This window comes from Sturnus vulgaris, chromosome 8, assembly GCF_052056855.1.
Source record: "Sturnus vulgaris isolate bStuVul1 chromosome 8, bStuVul1.hap1, whole genome shotgun sequence".
NCBI lineage: Eukaryota > Metazoa > Chordata > Aves > Passeriformes > Sturnidae > Sturnus > Sturnus vulgaris.
The window spans coordinates 36,216,390-36,234,723 of NC_142250.1; the positions used below are offsets into that span (position 1 = coordinate 36,216,390).

At 43.8% G+C, this 18,334-nt stretch overlaps 1 protein-coding gene across 6 annotated transcripts in view; it reads left to right on the forward strand.

Moving 5' to 3' along the window:
• PTPRE (protein tyrosine phosphatase receptor type E) overlaps nucleotides 1-18,334 on the forward strand; it is a 93,859-nt gene that overhangs the window by 65,207 nt on the left and 10,318 nt on the right. For all 6 annotated transcript variants that reach the window (XM_088169449.1, XM_088169447.1, XM_088169448.1 and 3 more), the window contains exons 3-13: nucleotides 3,227-3,329; nucleotides 3,562-3,635; nucleotides 4,956-5,092; nucleotides 8,784-8,874; nucleotides 9,104-9,180; nucleotides 9,295-9,331; nucleotides 10,279-10,376; nucleotides 12,394-12,513; nucleotides 13,201-13,361; nucleotides 16,946-17,081; nucleotides 17,787-17,936. In XM_088169449.1, the coding sequence (XP_088025575.1) occupies nucleotides 3,227-3,329; nucleotides 3,562-3,635; nucleotides 4,956-5,092; nucleotides 8,784-8,874; nucleotides 9,104-9,180; nucleotides 9,295-9,331; nucleotides 10,279-10,376; nucleotides 12,394-12,513; nucleotides 13,201-13,361; nucleotides 16,946-17,081; nucleotides 17,787-17,936 (1,184 nt within the window). The remainder of the gene's footprint in view (nucleotides 1-3,226; nucleotides 3,330-3,561; nucleotides 3,636-4,955; nucleotides 5,093-8,783; nucleotides 8,875-9,103; nucleotides 9,181-9,294; nucleotides 9,332-10,278; nucleotides 10,377-12,393; nucleotides 12,514-13,200; nucleotides 13,362-16,945; nucleotides 17,082-17,786; nucleotides 17,937-18,334) is intronic.

The window sequence follows — 18,334 nt, forward strand, 5'->3', positions numbered from 1 at the left end:
ATGTTCAAATCCCATTTGCTGCTGCTGCCTCCTGTTTCCTGCTGCCTGTGGGTGCTGGTTTCCCTCCCCTACCTGTCTTCTTTCTTTTGTCCTTCCTTTATTTCATATTTTTTATCTGATTTGGGTTTGTGCTTCACATGCTCCAAACCAATCTCCTGTTTATCAGCTGCTCATCAGCTGCTTCCCTCCTGCAGCCATGGCACAGTTGGGGTTTTCTCTTCCAAAAATAGCCTGAGAGGGTTTAGTGTGGGTTTTGTCGTATTCCCTGTTGGGCATTTGTTTGTGATGTCTCTGGGTTTTGAAAAGAAGATCAGAGCTGTGCAGAAATAAGAGTTGGTTCTTGTGGGATTTCTTGTGTACTCAGATAAAGATGATTTTGTTTTGTGTCACTCACCGGAATAATTTCAGGTTTAGGGCAAACTTTGCCCTGCCAGCTTGCTTTTGTAGAGGGGGGAAAAAGTGTTTTAATCCCCCTTTTAATTTACCCCAACATGCAAAGGAGCTGATCCAAGGATGGAGAAAATGCAAGTTTGGGAGGGGATGTGGAGGGAGCATCACTGGTGTGCACACACTGCTGTTAATTCCCTGCTCCCTTCAGGGTGGGTTTGTGTTTGACACTCAGGGAAAATGGGAACATCCCAAGCCTGGAGGAGATGGTGCTGCCCTTCCAGAAAGAGCCAGGGGCCAGCAGCAGCAGGGACTGAGGAGAGGAATTGGGGGAGAGCCCTGGGTGAGCCTTGGTGGGTGCACAGGGAGCACAAGGGGCTGTCAGCCTCCTCCTGTGATTGTCCCCCCCTCTGGTGAATATTAAAGTCACTTTTTCATTGTATCTCCAGAAAAATATCCTTGGCTGGCTCTGAACAGAAATCCTGGTGGTTTTGGGCCACAACTCCTGGAGTAGGAGCAGTGGAAAAGTTTCCCTGCCTTGGAGGATTTGTCTCTCCTGCATCCATTTATTCCGGTGTTTCACTCATCAGATTTTGAAGCAGCAGTGATTAAAAAGTTACTTCAGGCCTTTGTTCCCCTTGAAATCCCTGCAATGGCCTCAATTTTAACTTTCTCATGCCATTTATTGGGCTGCATTTATAAATTTATTGATATTAAAGAAAATCGAGGTAAAAAATGACAGCACACTGTGCCTTACTCACAGGCTCTGCAGGGATGAGGCCATTGGGAAGCAGCTGCAAGGATTTGGGAACAGATATGCCCAGGTATAAAGAAAAAGGGGCTTTTAGTGGATTTTGACCCAATTTTCTTGTGAAATGGCAGGAGGAGAAGTGAGATCTTGGGGCAGAGAATTAAATCAGTCGTGGCAGGGGTCTCTGTCCTTGACTAAAGAAATGGGGGCAGTTGTTTGGCAGGAAGTTCAGCTTCTCGTTTCCTGGCTTGGATTGAACTTTCAGTATTTGTCTGGGAATCACTTCTCCAAAGACACCCCAAAAAATGGGGCAGCAGTTCTGTGAAAGGGAGGAGGGGGAGATTTTTTTTTTTTGGTTGTGTAATTGTCTGGAAGAAATTTTAATTTCCTCGTGATGGGACGGAATTCCCCCTCTCATATCATGGGTCTTGTCACAGAACTAAAGAGAACCAACACAAAGCTTGAAATCCTGGAGCATTCTGAGATCCTGAGGCTGACATTTCTAAACTCCATGGAAGTTGGCTGCATTTTGGCTGTGAGGGATAAAAATAAGGATTTTCTGTTTTTGTTTCCTTGCCTTGCAGAACACCCCACAGAAAGTGTTGGGTGGTTATTCCTGCTCATCCAGACACTCCTTCCAAGAGTGATTTCCTGAACCCCTGCCAAGCCGTGGCTTCTGATTACAACTTTGTCATTCCTGTCACTTTTATCTTTACACACCATTGAAATGTCACCCCTCATGTGTTTTATTGCCTTCCCTGTCTCTGCATTAGGATGTTGACTTATGAGCCCTTCTCACCCTCTGTGTCCTGAGCTCACCTGTGCCTCTAAAGGAATTTTTTTTCCCATGCCCTCATACCCTGGTGGAGCACCCAGAGAGTTTCCAGCTGCTCCCAAGACTCAAATGATTTTGCAGCCATCAATTCTGGGAATTTATCTGAATCCTTTCTGAATTATTGCAGGTGTTACCTACTCCTAAATATTTTATTGAATCCCAGAATTGTTTGGGATGGAAGGAACCTTAAAAATCATCCATGTCCCTGCCATGGCAGGGACACCTCCCACTGTTCCAGGCTGCTCCAACCTGGCCTTGGACACTTCAGGGATCCAGGGGCAGCCACAGCAAATCTGGGAATTCCATCCCAGCCCCTCTCCACCCTCACAGCCAGAAATTCCTTCCCAATATCCCACCCAACCCTTCCATCTGTCAGCTCTCAAAGACCACTGTAGGAATGGTTAAAAAAAAATTAAAAAAAAAAAACCATTAGAAGTGTGTAAATGTAGTTTAAAAGAGAAAAAAAAAATCCAAAATACTGGCAACAGAAATTGCCTTAATTTAGGAAGAGTGGTTGTAGGATTGTGTTTTGCTTGCTGAAGGTTCAGACTGGGAGTTTGGCTTGCTTAAATAAAACATGTTGGGTTTTTAATGATTTTAATCTGTTCTGTATTGAATTATTCAGTAGAACTAAAAGGTTACAGAAGCATAATGAAAGTGAAAGGTAGAGAGACACAGCCATAAAACACTGTGAACAGAAGGGTGAGACTCAGAGTTTGTACCAGATCTAAAAAGTTCTTCTTTCATCTCTGTTCTGAGAAAAATGTCATTATTCCTGCTTCTTCTTATATTTCCATAGAATTTCAGTGAATAAAATCTATAGGAAAGGTGGCTTTGTTGGGTGGTTGAGAAGCAGCTGAGGTGCACGGGGGCTCTGTAGCAAACCTTTTAATGGGCTTCAAATTCAGCTTGGCACCTTATAACTGCTGATATGATAGCTATATATTCATTATATAGCTAAATATTCATTATCTATATGTATTTATATAATTATTCACCAGGTAAATTGAAAAATATCCTTGATTTTTTTTTTTTTTTTCTCAGCAGTAGTGGTTTGGTTGTGCTTTTGACGAGGGAGGAAAAAAATTAAAATAAAAAAAAAAATTAACTTTCAGTTTGAGCTTTGCCTGTGTCGAGTAATTGTGATGCTTTTAGTAAGTCGAGGCAGATAAGTGAACAGAATTTTTGGTGCCTAAAGCAGAGTTTTTGTGCCATCCATGTCTGATATTCCCCATTTCTTGTTCCACTCCCAGACTCTACGGAGGAGAACACCTTGCACAAGGAGCTGCTGACTTCCCTGCTGATCCTGGTGCTGGTGGTGATCATTTTCGTGGTGCTCGTGGGGTATTTTTTCAGGTGGGTGTTCTTTGGGCTCAGCCCCATCCTTGGTGCCCTCCCACGGAAGCGGGAGGGAGGCAGAGCCTCGGTGCAGACGGCGCCGTGCCTGCCCTGCTCTCCCCGCCAGCATGAACAGAAAGAGCTTCTCTAGAATTACATGGTTTGTAAAAACAGGGCTGGCAGTGGGCAAATGCTGCTTTTTTTTCCCCTTTGCCAGAACTGCCACATTAACGTGGTGCCTCTGTTGCAGGTTCAGGAGACACAGGAAAGCTGTGGTGAACTCCGGCGACAAAAAGATGCCAAATGGGATCTTGGAAGAACAAGGTATGGAGGGATTTGCTTTCAAACTCTCGTTTTTATTTGGGCCTGCTGCGTTCTTTAATTCACAATTGCTCAGTGTTTGCTTTTATTTCTAATAGCAGTTGTTATTATTGTTATTAAAGAGAAAGCAGTTGGAAAAAATGCCATCACAAATGGTTTGAGTTGGACCTTAAACTCATCCAGTTCCAACCCTCCTGCCGTGTACAGGGGCATCTTCCAGCACTTGGTTGTCCCATCGTAGCTGGCCCTGGAAGAGACATCCACATTTAGAAATCCACATTTAGAAATCCATACTCAACTTGTCTGTAGAAAAATCTTAACTTTCAGTTGCTGGTTTGAAATAGGTTTCACTTTAAGTTGTGATGCAGCAAATGTTTCTGTGGAAAACCTTCCTGGGCTCTTTGTGTTTTAGCAGGATGCCAGCTGAGATCCAGGCTGGTGACAACGTGATCCTTGTATTTAGAGAGGGAATTGCAATATTTCTTCCTAAAACGAGGAGAAAAGTCCTTAACGCTTTGTGAATCCCCTGGGTGGTTTCTGAACGTGAAGCAGGGGGGGTTGAGATGGGGCAGTTTTGAAGCCAGAGGCACTGAAATAAAACACTCTGAGGAGTTCAAAACGGTCCCCACTGGTTTGAGTTTCTGGGTTTGTTTCTGCCCATGGGGAACCCCAGGCTGGCTCCTCTGTGGGGCCCAGCTCAAACCTGGTAGAGCTGGGCAAGTTGTTTTGACCACAACCCAGAGAAAAATGATAAAATTAATGATAAAAGAATCACTCTGTGGTTTGTGTCAGTCCCACTGGGCCATGTGTGAAATGATGAGCGAGTTGAGGAGGGTGGCAGTCGGAGGGAAAGTCAAAACCCTAAAAATACCCATCAGCTTCCTGCTGGGTTGTTCCTCTTGGGGCACAGTTTCTGTTGGCTGCCAAGTTAAAGATAAATTATTTATTTTTATTATCATCATCATTATTTCCCCTCGAAATGAAATAATCTTGCAGCAGCTCCTTGGTGATGGGTGCCAAAAGCTGTCCTTGCCCTGTCAGCAGAAAGAACCTTTTCTGAATAAAACTTGGTCACTTTTTAATCCGGTATAAATAGAGAAATCATTCATTTCCCCAGTAGTGGTTCTTCTTGATATCATTATGCTCTCAAAGCAACCACTCTGCCTGTGATTTGGTGTTTTGATTTCCTTTAAATCACCTTTATCACCTCAGAGCGTCATGCTAGAAGTTTGTTTTGGCATCTTTCAGCATCAAGATTAATTTGTAGTTGGCGATCTCTGGCTCTGGCCGTGCCTTTAACATCTCCTGCCCCTGTCCTGACAGAACAGCAACGGGTGATGCTGCTCAGCAGGTCCCCCTCGGGCCCCAAGAAGTATTTCCCTATCCCCGTGGAAAACCTGGAGGAGGAAATCCGGATCCGCTCGGCAGACGAGGGGAAGCTCTTCAGGGAGGAGTTCAATGTAAGTTTTTACACGTGGATGGCTGAAAACACGGGGGGGGGAAACCAAAATACCTGCCAGTATTAATAATTCTTGTGTTTGGTGCGTGATTGGTGCTGTTCTGTGGGTTCTGTCGGGAGTGGGGACCCTTCAGCTGGATAAAACCTGGAATTTTTACTGATTTATGATGCTGAACTGGTATTATACAAACTGTTTGCCTCTTGCTAACATTTAAAGAAGTTCTTTAGTGTTTGCCTGAAGCTGGAGGAGAGGAGCATTGAATATAAACCTCTCTAGCATTGATTTTCATGGTGGTGGTGGATGGATTTTTGGGGGATCTGGGTGTTTCACCTCAGAGGAGAGGACACAGTGTGTCCTTAATATTGCCCTGGTGGGATTTGACTTCTTTTTTCCTGATAATTTGCCTTTTGGCTCTTGGTTATTATCCCAGCACTCCTCTCCTTGCAGCACCTACCCCAGCTCAGAGTTTTATCTCAGCTCTCAGGGTTTTCCTGCTGAGGATTTTGTGCCCAGAGCCTGAGTGTGGCTGTAGGGATGAGCTGTACCTGGAGTCAGTGCTGAGCTCCTGCAGCGTTCCTGTACAGAAACACAAAACCAGGAGCCCGAGTTTGGGGCCTTTTCCAGATTTTTTTGTGATTTCTTTTCACTTCCCTGCACAGAAGAAGCCAAGCAGGAGCTGAAATGTCAGGAGTGGATTTGTGAGAGCCAGTTCTCGTGGTGGTCAGGCTGGCTGTTGAGTTATCACCACCTTAATTGGGAGCACATTTAGAGCTGCAGTTTGGTTGATGAGAAATTTGAACCCCACAGAGTTTTGCCTTTTCAGACAGGGAGCATTGTGGAAATCCTTATCAAAGCTGACAAAATGAAAGTGAGAAGCAGTTTGAGGTGTGTGCTGGTGAATTTGGACTCTCCTGATGAATTTGCTCTGAGGTCCAGAGGGAAGCAAACCATCTGTTTGAATTTGTAAACCCCTCTTTGTTTCAGTAATTTTCTGCCCCATGCTGTGACCATGTGGGATTCTGCCCACACCCAAAAACCTGGGGTCTGATCCCCAAAAATGAGAAGTGATGGGGTAGGATGGGGATTATGCTCGATGTGTTTTGTTGTTTTTTTTTTCCTGTGGCTGGATGAGCTCTCTGCTCCAGCCTGGGAGGGCTGGAAGTGTCCAAGGCCAGGCTGGACAGGGCTTGGAGCACCTTGGATAATGAAAAGTGTCCCTGCCATGGAAGGGAGGGACTGGATGAGCTTTAACAGATCCTTCCAACCCAAACCATTCCATAATTCTCTGGATCTGTGCCTCAGCCCTGCCCTGAGGATGCTCCAAGGATCTCTGCCCACTCCACACAGCCTGATCCCCCCATGCCAGGGGCCAGGTATCCCTGGGAATGCAGGTACACGAGCTCCAGTGGGAATTAGGAATAAATTTGGGCTGAAAATGGTGACCCTGGGAGCCAGCACTGCCCAGGCATGGACACCAACCCGAGAAGTTTGGTGCCAAGTGATCATTTTGGTAAAAATAAACCAGACACTAAAAGATGAAGACACCCAGCAGGCAGAAAAGAGTTTTGAGGACAGTTCCTGACTTTGAGGACTTTGAGTTCTCTTAGCTTCATGTGCCTAATGGTGTTCTCCAGCACCTTTGATTTTGTCTTTAAAGCCTCAGTGACCTCTCAGAGGTCCATTGCACCCCTTGGACACTCACCAGAATAGCAGAGCTCCTTCTTTTTTTGTTATGTGATTCCTCTGTGAACATTGGGTGCTAGAAGAGTGTTCTTTCTTCACAAGAAAAAAAAAAGAAAAATATTAAAAAATCTATTTTTTTTCTGTCAAGCCCCTACCTCTGTTGATCATCCCTGGAAGTTTGGGATTATTGCCTTGATTAATTACTGAAATGCTTCCCCTAAGAGTTTTCTTTAGAAATTTTCATTCTGGCTGGATGAAGACACCCCTGTGGCTCATTCAGTGCTAAAAAAAGAGGAAATGTGCTGGTGCTGGGTGGGTTGAGCCTCTCAAAGCCTCGGTGGGATTTTGGGGGTGCTGCCCAGCAGGGCCAGGTCAGAGTGTGGGTGGCAGCAGATGGCCCAGGGCCAGCAGGACTCGTCAGCTCCTCGTGCTTTGGGGTGGTGGGAGGATGTGCTGAGCAGCAGCCTGGGTGAATCACATCCTCCCTCCCCATGGCTGGGAGCAGGAGCTGGGCTCTGCCCTTGCCCTGGGGCACAAGGAGCTCCCTGGGAAGGTGCCAAGGCCTTGCAGAGGTCAGGAGTGGGGCATGGAGAGGTGATTTGGCCAAAGAGAATTCCTTTTCATGCTTTTTTCGTGTGAATATCCACAACTTCTCTGGCTGTTAATTGAAAACGGGGTTTAAGTTTGGCTTTAAGTTTGAAGAGAGTGTTGAAATTGATAATTTTTTCATGGAGTCACAGGATGGTTTGGGTTGGAAGGAGCTTAAAGATCATCCAGTTCCAAGCCCTTGCCATGGGCAAGGACACTTTCCACTATTTTTTTTTTACACAAAAATTTGGTTTTTGTGTTTCATAAATGTACTTTAATCAATAAAAGGAGCTGATAAAAAGCCACGAGCTTTGTTCCCATCAAGAATTAAGCAGTCTGCTGACAGCAGCTTTCTTCCTCAGCCCTTTTAGCCTCCTTTCTTTTCCACTCACAGCTTTTTATGCCCCATGAAAGCCCCAACGAACCAAACCCACGAGTGCAGGGTGCAGCTTCCTGTGTGGTGGAGGATCAGAGCTCTCCATGGCCCCCTCTCCTCCTGTGTCACCCTGACAACCTTGGCTGTTTTGGGGGGGAATTCCAGCCCTGACCACGTTTTTCCGTGCCCTGTGTGACTCAGGCTGGGCAGGGGGAGGCACAGGAGTGGCAGAAGGTTGGTGGTGCCTTCCCAAACTGCTGGGATTTTACCTCAGTGGGATCCACCCTGCTGGCACTGGGGATTTTGGAGTTCACTTAAAGGAATTGATGAAATCCACTTAAAGGAACTTCTCGAAATCTGATTTTGGTTTGGTCCCTCTGCAGTGGCAGCATCTCAGCAGTGGAGAAGCTCCACCATGGGCACCTCTTTGCTTTCATCCTGACCCTTTTCTCTGTTTTTTCCTTTGTTTTATTGCCCTCCATGACTGTTTGGGTTTTATTTAAGCCAGACTAAATTTATCTGCGCTGATCTCTCGCTGACGACTCGCAGAGCTCAACTCACAGCACATAAAAACCCTGTCAATTATTTTTCCTTCCTCCTTTTCAGCCAGGGCTGGGCCTGCAGAGGCAGAGCTGAGCAAGATGTTGGGTTTTGGATGCCCTCAGCAGGGAGGGGGTCAGGCCCAGCCCTGTTCCTGAGCCCAGTGTGGGTGCCACCAGTGGCATTGGCACAATTGGGTCACACTCTGAGTCACTGTGGCAGATGGCAGCTCCAGGCAGCAGCTCAGAGTTTAACAATTTGCTAAATAACTGTGAGAGAAAAAAAAAAAAAAGACTCCTTCTCTCTCCCCAACTGCTGAACTCGTTGTCTGGAGTGAAATCTGCCAGGATGGAGTTGCCTGTTAGAGAGGAATTAAAGTTACTGGAGGAGGAAAAGTTGAAATATATTTAATTCTGTTGGATGCAAATTATCCCTAAGCCATGTGCAGTCAAAACTATTTATTTTCTAGCACGCTGATTCTATACATTTATGGTTTTTTTTCAGTCATTAACGTCTGGGTATGTGCAGGGAACATTTGAAATGGCAAATAAGGAAGAAAACAGGGAGAAGAACAGATATCCCAACATCCTGCCATGTAAGCCATTTGCTTTTCTTTTAAACCAGACAATGCATTTTGGAACTGAGCAGGCTGCTGGTAGTGTTCATGTGCTGAAAATACTCAAATAATAACAATTCCACTGGTCAGAAATGCTGTTCATGTGTTGTCTGTAGTTGGGGAGCTCTGCTTTTCCAGGCCTCCTGCTTGCTAAGGAAATGCCATCTTTCAGATTTAATAACTTTCCAATGCCCTTGTTTCATTTCAGATGATCATTCCAGAGTGATTTTGACCCAAATTGATGGAGTCCCAGCTTCAGACTACATTAATGCATCATATATAGATGTGAGTTGAGAGTTGCCCACAGCTGGCCAAACTTTGGGAATTGAAGAAATGTAATTTTCTGCTTGCACATGTTGGCCTTTCACCTTTTAACTGCTGTGGCTTTTGTTTCCACAGGGTTATAAAGAAAAGAATAAATTTATAGCAGCACAAGGTAACTCCTTCTCATTTGTCTCTTCTCTCCAGCTGAGGGCTGAGCACATTTAGTTACAAATGTGTTTTAGAGGTTATTTTTAACTGCAGGTAGTGGTCAGGTGTGAGGCTGGATTTAGAGGTTACATTTAAAATGAATTTGCAGTGTGTGTGAGGTGAACAACTGCCTCCAGGCTGGTCGATTCTGCTGTGAGCAGACATTCATTTCCTCCTCCACACCCTCTTTGTATCAAAATTGGTGTCCCTGATGATCCCCTCCAAGTTTGTTGTGGTCCCAGAGAACTTTGGACCTTGGCATGGGGAAGGGCTGCCAAGTAGGAATTCTAAATGTTGCTCCTGCCATAGTTAAAAGATAACTAATATTTAAGAATTAATGTGTTAGAGAATCTGCCAGTGCCTAAAGAGGCTCCAGGAGAGCTGGAGAGGGACTGGGGACAAGGCATGGAGGGACAGGACACAGGGAATGGCTTCAACCTGAAAATGGGTAGGTGGGTTTAGATGGGATATTGGGAAGGAATTCCTCCCTGGGAGGGTGGGGAGGAGCTGGGATGGAATTCCCAGATTTGCTGTGGCTGCCCCTGGATCCCTGGCAGTGCCCAAGGCCAGGTTGGACATTAGGCTTGGAGCACCTGGGACAGTGGGAGGTGTCCCTGCCATGGCAGGGGTAGAAAGTAAATGATCTTTAAAGTCCATTCCAACTCAGACCATTCTGTGATCTATGAGTGATATTTCAAGAGAGATGATTCCTTCTAAAAATGTGGTTGGGTGCCTGATTATGTAAAAGAAAACGTGATGAGAGGTTATTTAATGCATAAATACACAAATTTGGTATATTCCTGTGCAGGTGTAGCAAACACAGCTCTGGGTGGGTGCCCAGGGCAGGGCTGTGGGACTGCTCTGGGATCTGCTCCATCCCCTCTCCTGAGCATTTCCCTGTTTTGTCTGCAGGACCCAAGCAGGAAACAGTCAATGACTTCTGGAGGATGATCTGGGAGCAGAAATCAGCCATTATTGTCATGTTAACCAACCTGAAAGAAAGAAAAGAGGTAAAAAGTTTGCTTTCACTTTGCTCTGGCATGTCCCTTGTGCTCCAAAAGTGCTCAGGGTCTGATCAGGTGCATTTCTGACCAATTCCTGCTCTGGCCTCTGTCAGGACAGCTGAGTTGCTACTTAAAAATGTACTTTTCGTTTCTAAAATACCCATTTATATCAGGTGATCTTTTAAGGAGAAAATTCTGATGGCAGATTGCCTCCTGCATAGCCCAGAGCCAAAGGAAAACTGCCGTGGTTTTATCCCAGTGTAAGGCTGCACTTGTGGATGAGATTAATTAGGAATGAAGATAAAAATTCTTATTCATTTTATTAGGTTTCAAAAGACACAGTTTGTCAACTAAACAAGGAGAAATTCAAGCTGCTTTGTTGTGAGGGTGCTGCTGCTCCTTCCTGCCCCCAACTCCTCCCCTGAGGATGGGCATCCCTTGTTCTCCTCCTGGAGATGATTTTCCTGCCCTTCTACTGCTGCTTGAAGCTCCAACAGCAAAGCCAGGCCAAGAGGGCCAGTTCCCAGTGTGAGCATCCAGAACTGCTAAATCTGGATATTCCTGATGCCTCCAAAGTAGAGCTGCTTTGAGTTTCTCACTGGCTGCAAGTAGAGCTTGAAAACAGTGAAAACCTCACAGTCCCCACAGTTGGACACCGTGTACAAAGCTGCCAAACTGAAACAAAAGCTGTGGGGGCTGAGCAGGTTAAAAAACAATTCCAAGCTGTTCTCACCTTCTCTGCATCAGTTTAAGCAACAGTAGCAGGGTGCTAGAGCTGTGCCAGGAGAGGAGCTCTGCACACTCACAGCTCTGCTCACCTCCCTGGGTACAGCTACGAGTGAAAGCAAAGTCAGGGTGATAAAATCCTGTCTTTGTGTACTGGTTTGAAAGCAAAACCAGTGAGAGACTCCAAGTCAGAAAGACAATTTAATAGGAAAAAATAAAATACATGTAATAGTACAAAAGAAAAGCAGTGTCAGAGTGAGAATCCAAGGTGCCCCCGTCAGTCAGTCAGGGTTGGTGCAGTCCCATTCCATGGTGGCTGCATCCTCCTGCAGTGACAGATGTGGTTCTGCTGGAGCAGGGCTCCTGCACAAGGTGCAGTTTTCCTCCAAAGCTGCAGGGATGATGTGCAAGGCTCTGGTTTTCCTCTGGGATCCAGTGGGAAAAGGCTGCTCTGCTGTTCCAAATCTCCCCTTTGATCTGGGTAGGAAATGCTCGGCTCCTGCCCTGGCTGGAGCATCTCCCAATGGGATGATGGAATTTGATCAGCCCTGCCCTGGGACTGCATGGCCATGAACAGGAGAGATCTCCTGGAGGGAGGATGGGCTGTGGGCAAGATAAAGAACTCTGTCCTACCTGGTTTAACAGCTGGAACGTGAACAGCAAATACCTCTCACAGAGATCAGGATCATTGCCCCAGCTGCTTTAACACATGGCCATGAACAGGAGAGATCTCCTGGAGGGAGGATGAGCTGTGGGAAAGATAGAGAACACTGTAACACCTGGTTTAACAGCTGGAACATGAACAGAGTATCTCCCACAGAGATCAGGATCGTTGCCGCCTGCTTTAACACATGGCCATGGACAGGAGAGATCTCCTGGAGGGAAGATGAGCTGTGGGATAGATAAAGAACACTGCCCCAGCTGTTTTAACACCTGGCCCATTAACAGCAGAGATCCCCACAGGGATCAGCATCGCTGCCCCAGCTGCTTGAACAGCTGGAACACGAACAGCAGAGATCCCCACAGGGATCAGCATCGCTGCCCCAGCTGCTTGAACAGCTGGAATGTGAACAGCAGAGATCCCCACAGGGATCAGCATCGCTGCCCCAGCTGCTTGAACAGCTGGAATGTGAACAGCAGAGATCCCCACAGGGATCAGCATCTCTGCCCCAGCTGCTTGAACAGCTGGTGACAGAATCCGGATTTTTGTGCACACCTTTACAGCGTAACCCAGCACAGTTAACCCGTACAATTCTCATTTTTTTTATTATTTTTTTTTTTTTTGGTTTCTGTGCAGGAGAAATGTTTCCAGTACTGGCCCGAGCAGGGCTGCTGGACGTACGGCAGCGTGCGCGTGTCCGTGGAGGATTGCGTGGTGCTGGTGGATTACACCGTGCGCAAGTTCTGCGTGCACTCGGTGAGAAAACGTCGCGCTGCAGCACTCGGGGAAAACCCTAAAAATATAAAATCAAATATGGGCTTGGGAGGTGTTTAGGTGTGTTATAGGTTAGGTAGAGTTAGAGAGAGTAAAAGACTAATAGCTACTTGGTTATTATGATTTTGATTCTGTTTTTATCATATTTTTTTATAATTTTTGCGGTTTTTTTAAAATAATTCCTACGATGTTTTATCATTTTTTTAAACTAATTTTTACGATGTTTTCTATAATTTTTAACGAGTATTTTCTATAATTTTTACGGTATTTTCTATTATTTTTACCATATTTTCTATAATGGTTTATTTTTTATAGTTTTTTACGGTATTTTTTATAATTTTTACGGTATTTTCTATAATTTAATGGTTTATTTTTTATAGCTTTTTACTATATTTTCTATAAATTTTACAGTATTTTCTATAATTTAATGGGTTTTATAGTTTTTTTACGATATTTTTTATAATTTTTGCAGTATTTTCTATAATTTAATGGTTTATTTTTTATAGTTTTTTGCGATATTTTTTATAATTTTTACAGTATTTTCTATAATTTAATGGGTTTTATAGTTTTTTACGATATTTTTTATAATTTTTACAGTATTTTCTATAATCTTTAAAAAAAAAAAAAAAAAATAAAATTTCAAACTCAGGATCTTGGGTATTCCTACAGCTCCACGAGGGATGCAAAGCTCCAAGGCTTGTCACCCAACTCCACTTCACCAGCTGGCCCGATTTTGGGGTGCCTTTCACACCTATTGGAATGCTGAAATTCCTGAAAAAAGTCAAAACTTTGAATCCTGCCCGTGCTGGACCGATTGTGGTTCACTGTAGGTATGTGTGTGCTCCTCTGCCTGTTCTTGTGCATTGGGGTTATTTTTATATTGGATGTTTGAGGGGTTTTTTGAGGTGTTTTTATGTGTATTTTAAAGATTTTATGTGTATTTAATATATGTATTTGTGGGTATAGATATTTATAGGTATTTATAGATATGGGCATTTATGGGTGTTTATAGGTATTTATAGATATTGATATTTATAGGTATTTATGGGCGTTTATAGGTATTTATAGGTATAGGTATTTATGGGTATTTATAGATATTTATGGGTGTTTATAGGTATTTATAGATGTGGGTTTTTATGGGTATTTATAAGTATTTATGGGAATTTATAGGTATTTATAGATATGGATATTTATGGGTATTTATAGGTATTTATGGGTATTTTGCTCATATTTCTATTCAAGTGTCATAATCTGAGTTTTTGAGAGCCCAGGGTAAAAACAATTTCCAAAGTCTTTGCTGTCACTTTGCCACTGAAGCAGAAGTTGTTGTTCTGCTGTTGGGGTTTTTTTTTAATGAGGGATCTCCATTGTTTGGGATAAATCTGTTCTTTGTCACAAAATCAGACTTTTGTGGCCTTTGCCACTCAATGCTGCTCTAGGAATTCATCCCCCACTTCTCCCACAGTCAAATTGCATTTTTTTTTTTTTTAAATGGAAATTTGCCATGAAATGCCCGGAAAGTTTGGAAGAAAGGCTTGAATTCAAGAGACTTAAATGCTGCAATTTTAAAAAATGTGCTTGATGCCAATCCAGAAGCAATTCCCACTCGTTGGTCACTCACACATCCTGCTGTCAAAGGTTTAAATGTTCAAATCTTTAATGAAACTGAAACCAAACTCTCAAACGGTTTGAAGAGAATAATTGCAACTTTTATAGCAAGTGTAAACTCAGCACTGAGCAAGAAGTGGCTTTTCAGGTGCGATTATTGCAATATAATAATAGAATAAATATAATAACATGGTTATATGAATATATCTTATATTATAATAGAATAAAAAGAACACAAGAGCAAAATGAAAAGGAAAGAAGAGCAGCTTTGTCTGTTTGGGTCTTGTTTTTAAAGGGGAAAAAAAAAAAAAGTTGGAAATTCCTGAATTTTCTCTTTTTCCTTGCTAGAAATACTCCCTGGAAAAGTGTGCTAGTGAAAAAAAAAAGTGTGCTGGGATGCACCTTCTCTCTCAGATATGAATAAAAGGCTTGAAAAAAACCCATTTAGATGGGAAAAGTAGATTTGAGTTGTCCCAGTAGAAAATATTTTTATAGCCCTTGGTTGTGTGTGGAGTCTCATTCTGGGCTTGAGCTTTATTTGGCAAAAAACTATTATTTATTATTAAATTAATAACTAAATTATTCTGCTTAGTTTAACCAGCAAAATTAAAGACAAAAGTAAGAAAAATACCAAATAATTTCATGAATAATAATTTCAATCTGAAGGGCCAGCGTGTCAGGGTCAGAAATGAAAAGGTGACATTGAATTTCCATCCAGGCTCAGGATGTGACACCACAGAATTGTTGGGAAAAGGAAAGGGAAGGCCAGGAGCACTGAGGAACCATCCCTTTGTAGGGAACTTCTCGAAAAATGTGCCCAAGACCTGTCCAGGGAGCTTTGGGAAGTGAAATTCAACTCAGATTTAGGAGTTTGGAAGTCGAGGAGTGAAAATGAGGAGGGGCAGGATTTTCTGCTGATTGTGCGATTTTTGTAAGTTTTTAGAAATAAGGTCTTTGAGATGGAGGATTTTTAGAAATAGGGTTGTTTTTAGAAATAGTGGGGTTTTTTTAGCTATAGGGGTGGTTTCTAGAAATAGTGGGGATTTTTTTAGAAATAGTGGGATTTTTTTAGGTATAGGGGTGTTTTTTAGATGTAGGGGTTTTTTTTTAAGATGGATATAGGCATTTTTTTTAGATGGATACAGGGGATTTTTTTGGATGGATTCGGGGGTTTTTTATAGATGGATATGGGGGTTTTTTTTAGATGGATATGGGGGTTTTTTAGATGGATATAGGGGTTTTTTTAGGTGGATATAGGGTTTTTTAGGTGGATATAGGTTTGGTTTTTTTTTTTTTAGGTGGATATAGGGTTTTTTAGATATTGGGGGGGGTTAGAATTTTTTTTTTTTCAGTGGGTGGAGAGGGACTTGGAGGAATTGCTGAGTACAGGGAATCGTGGCTGGAAAGGGAAATGAAGAAGCTGAGCTGGGGTGAAACCTGCCATGCTTAGAGGTGGATTCCAGGCTTGTCAGGAGGAGAACCATCCAAAAATGGGAATTAAGACATTAATTAGGACATGAGGAGGAATCCTTGTGGTGCCAGAGGATGCCATGGATGGATGGAAAAGAGAGGGAAGGGAATCTCCATCCTCCCTCCACACCTCAGTGGAACTCGTGGGGTTTGGTTTCCCTGCTGGTAAAGTGTGTATAGAAATAAAATAATCGTACAAATTACTACAAATACAATCTTTTTACGGTTTTTTTTTTTTCCCGCTGTTATGGAAAACCTAATTTTGTCTTGCTGGGAGTTGCTTTGTATTTTTGAACCCGTGTAGGGAGGGGAGAGTTTTTTTTTTTTTTTTTTTTATCGTGTTCCTGGAGGTGTTTGTGGCCATTGCAGCCAAACACGCTGCCCGGAGGTTAAAGGAGGGCTGCTCATGACTAGTACAGGATGCCATGCCCTTTTCCTCTGGAAGGAAGAGCTGAAAGACGCTGGAATTTTTGTCATTTCTAATGGACGTGCTCCCTCTCGTGGCTTTTTTTAAAGACATAAAAAACTAAAAGTGTTTAGGGATGGCAGCGTTGGGAAACGTGGGGCTAAAAATTATTAAAACAAAGCTTAAAATTTTCTCATGATCTGAATTATTTGACATGGTCAAGCAGATTTTTGTTTTAAATGTCTTTTTAAATATAATTCTGATGGCATCAGCTGGGAAGAGCTGGGTTTTTTTTGTAAAAACACCCTCTTTTTTTTTTTTTTTTTTTGCTATGCTTGTTAAAATGAAAAAGGGGCAGCTTTAGATTGGATATTAGAAAATATTTCTTCCCTGAAAAGAGTGACCAGGTGTTGGGACAGGTCACAGGGGTGGAACCCCATTCCTGGAGGGATTTTTAAACCCCTGTGAATGTGACACTTGGGGACGTGGGAGGAACAGCTGGACTCGAGGATGTGTGACAGCTTTTCCAGCCTTTACCCAACTCCTCAATTCCGTGGCATTTCATGGATTTCCCAGCGAGGGTTTGAGCACAGCAGCTCCCGCAGGTCTGGGTGGTTTTTGGCGTGGTTTTTGGGGTGATTTTTGGCGTGGTTTTTGGAGGTTTTTTTGGCGTGGTTTTTGGAGGTTTTTTTGGCGTGGTTTTTGGAGGTTTTTTTGGCGTGGTTTTTGGAGGTTTTTTTGGCGTGGTTTTTGGAGGTTTTTTTGGCGTGGTTTTTGGAGGTTTTTTTTGGCGTGGTTTTTGGGGTGTTTTTTTTGGCGTGGTTTTTGGGGTGTTTTTTTTGGCGTGGTTTTTGGGGTGTTTTTTTGGCGTGTTTTTTGGAGGTTTTTTGGCGTGTTTTTTGGAGGTTTTTGTGTGTGTTCCCTCCGCAGCGCTGGCGTGGGGCGCACGGGCACCTTCATTGTCATCGATGCCATCATGGACATGATGCACGCCGAGCACAGGGTGGATGTCTTTGACTTCGTCTCCAGGATCCGAAACCAGCGGCCCCAGATGGTCCAGACTGATGTGAGTGCACTTCCATCGCCCCAAATTCCAGCTTTTCCTGGGGAATGCTGCTCCATTCCCTCGCTGTGGTGCAGCCCTGGAAAACTGGAAAAGATCCGGTTGGAGCAGCCTGGGATTAGTGGGAAATGTCCCTGCCCATGGCAGGGGTGGGATGGATCAGTTTTGAGGTCCCTTCCAACCCAAATTATTCTGGGATTCTGTCATTCAAAAATGCACGAAGCCCAGTGAAGGATGTGGGGTGGGGGAGAAGATAAAGGCAGAGGAGACACCACTGTAAAACACTGAATTTTTCTGAGTTATTTCCAGATTTTCACAATCACACAGGAGTGGGATGTCAGAGAATATGAGTGGAAATATTAGATAATAATTTCTAGTTATTTTAATGATTAGGAGATTGTCACCAAACAGTGACAAGACAAGGATGGATGGGATATTGGGCAGGAATTGTTCCCTGGGAGGATGGGGAAGGGCTGGGGATGGAATTCCCAGATTTGCTGTGGCTGCCCCTGGATCCCTGGCAGTGCCCAAGGCCAGGGTGGACATTGGGCTTGGAGCAGCTGGGACAGTGGGAGGTGTCCCTGCCATGGCTGGGGTGACACTGGGTGAGATTTAAGGTCCCTTCCAAGCTAAACCATTGAGTGATTTTTAAATAAGTCCCAGAATTCCTCATTTCCCTCCCTTCATCTTCCTCTCTGTCCCTTCCAGATGCAATATTCCTTCATTTACCAAGCCTTACTCGAGTACTACCTCTATGGTGACACAGAGCTGGATGTGTCATCCCTGGAAAAACACCTCCAGACTTCCCAAAATGCAGCACCAAACCTGGTCAAAATAGGGCTGGAAGAGGAATTTAAAGTAAGTAAGGAAATCTTTCCCATAGGATTTCAAGATTTAAGCTGAGAGGATAAAAGTGTAACCTTAAAGGTGCATAAAAGGGAAGAAGTTGTTTTATTTGGTGGTCGTTGTGAATGGAGCCTTGCTGAACATCCTGTTCCTTAAATTCAGATTTTAATCGAATTCCCTCATTCAGAGCTGTGTCATTCCGTGGCCTTTCCCTCAATGTTTTTGTTTGTTTATAAAAGTGGAGTGATTCTCTGGGTTTGGTGCAGGTTGCCAGATCAGATAATGCTGGATGAGGAAACTGGGTGAGGTTCTCCTAATCTGCATCCCAGTGGGATTGGCAACTCTGACAGCAGGGAGAACTGCAGGGAATTCACTGGGCTGGTGCTGGATGTTCAGTCTGTCAGGAGAAA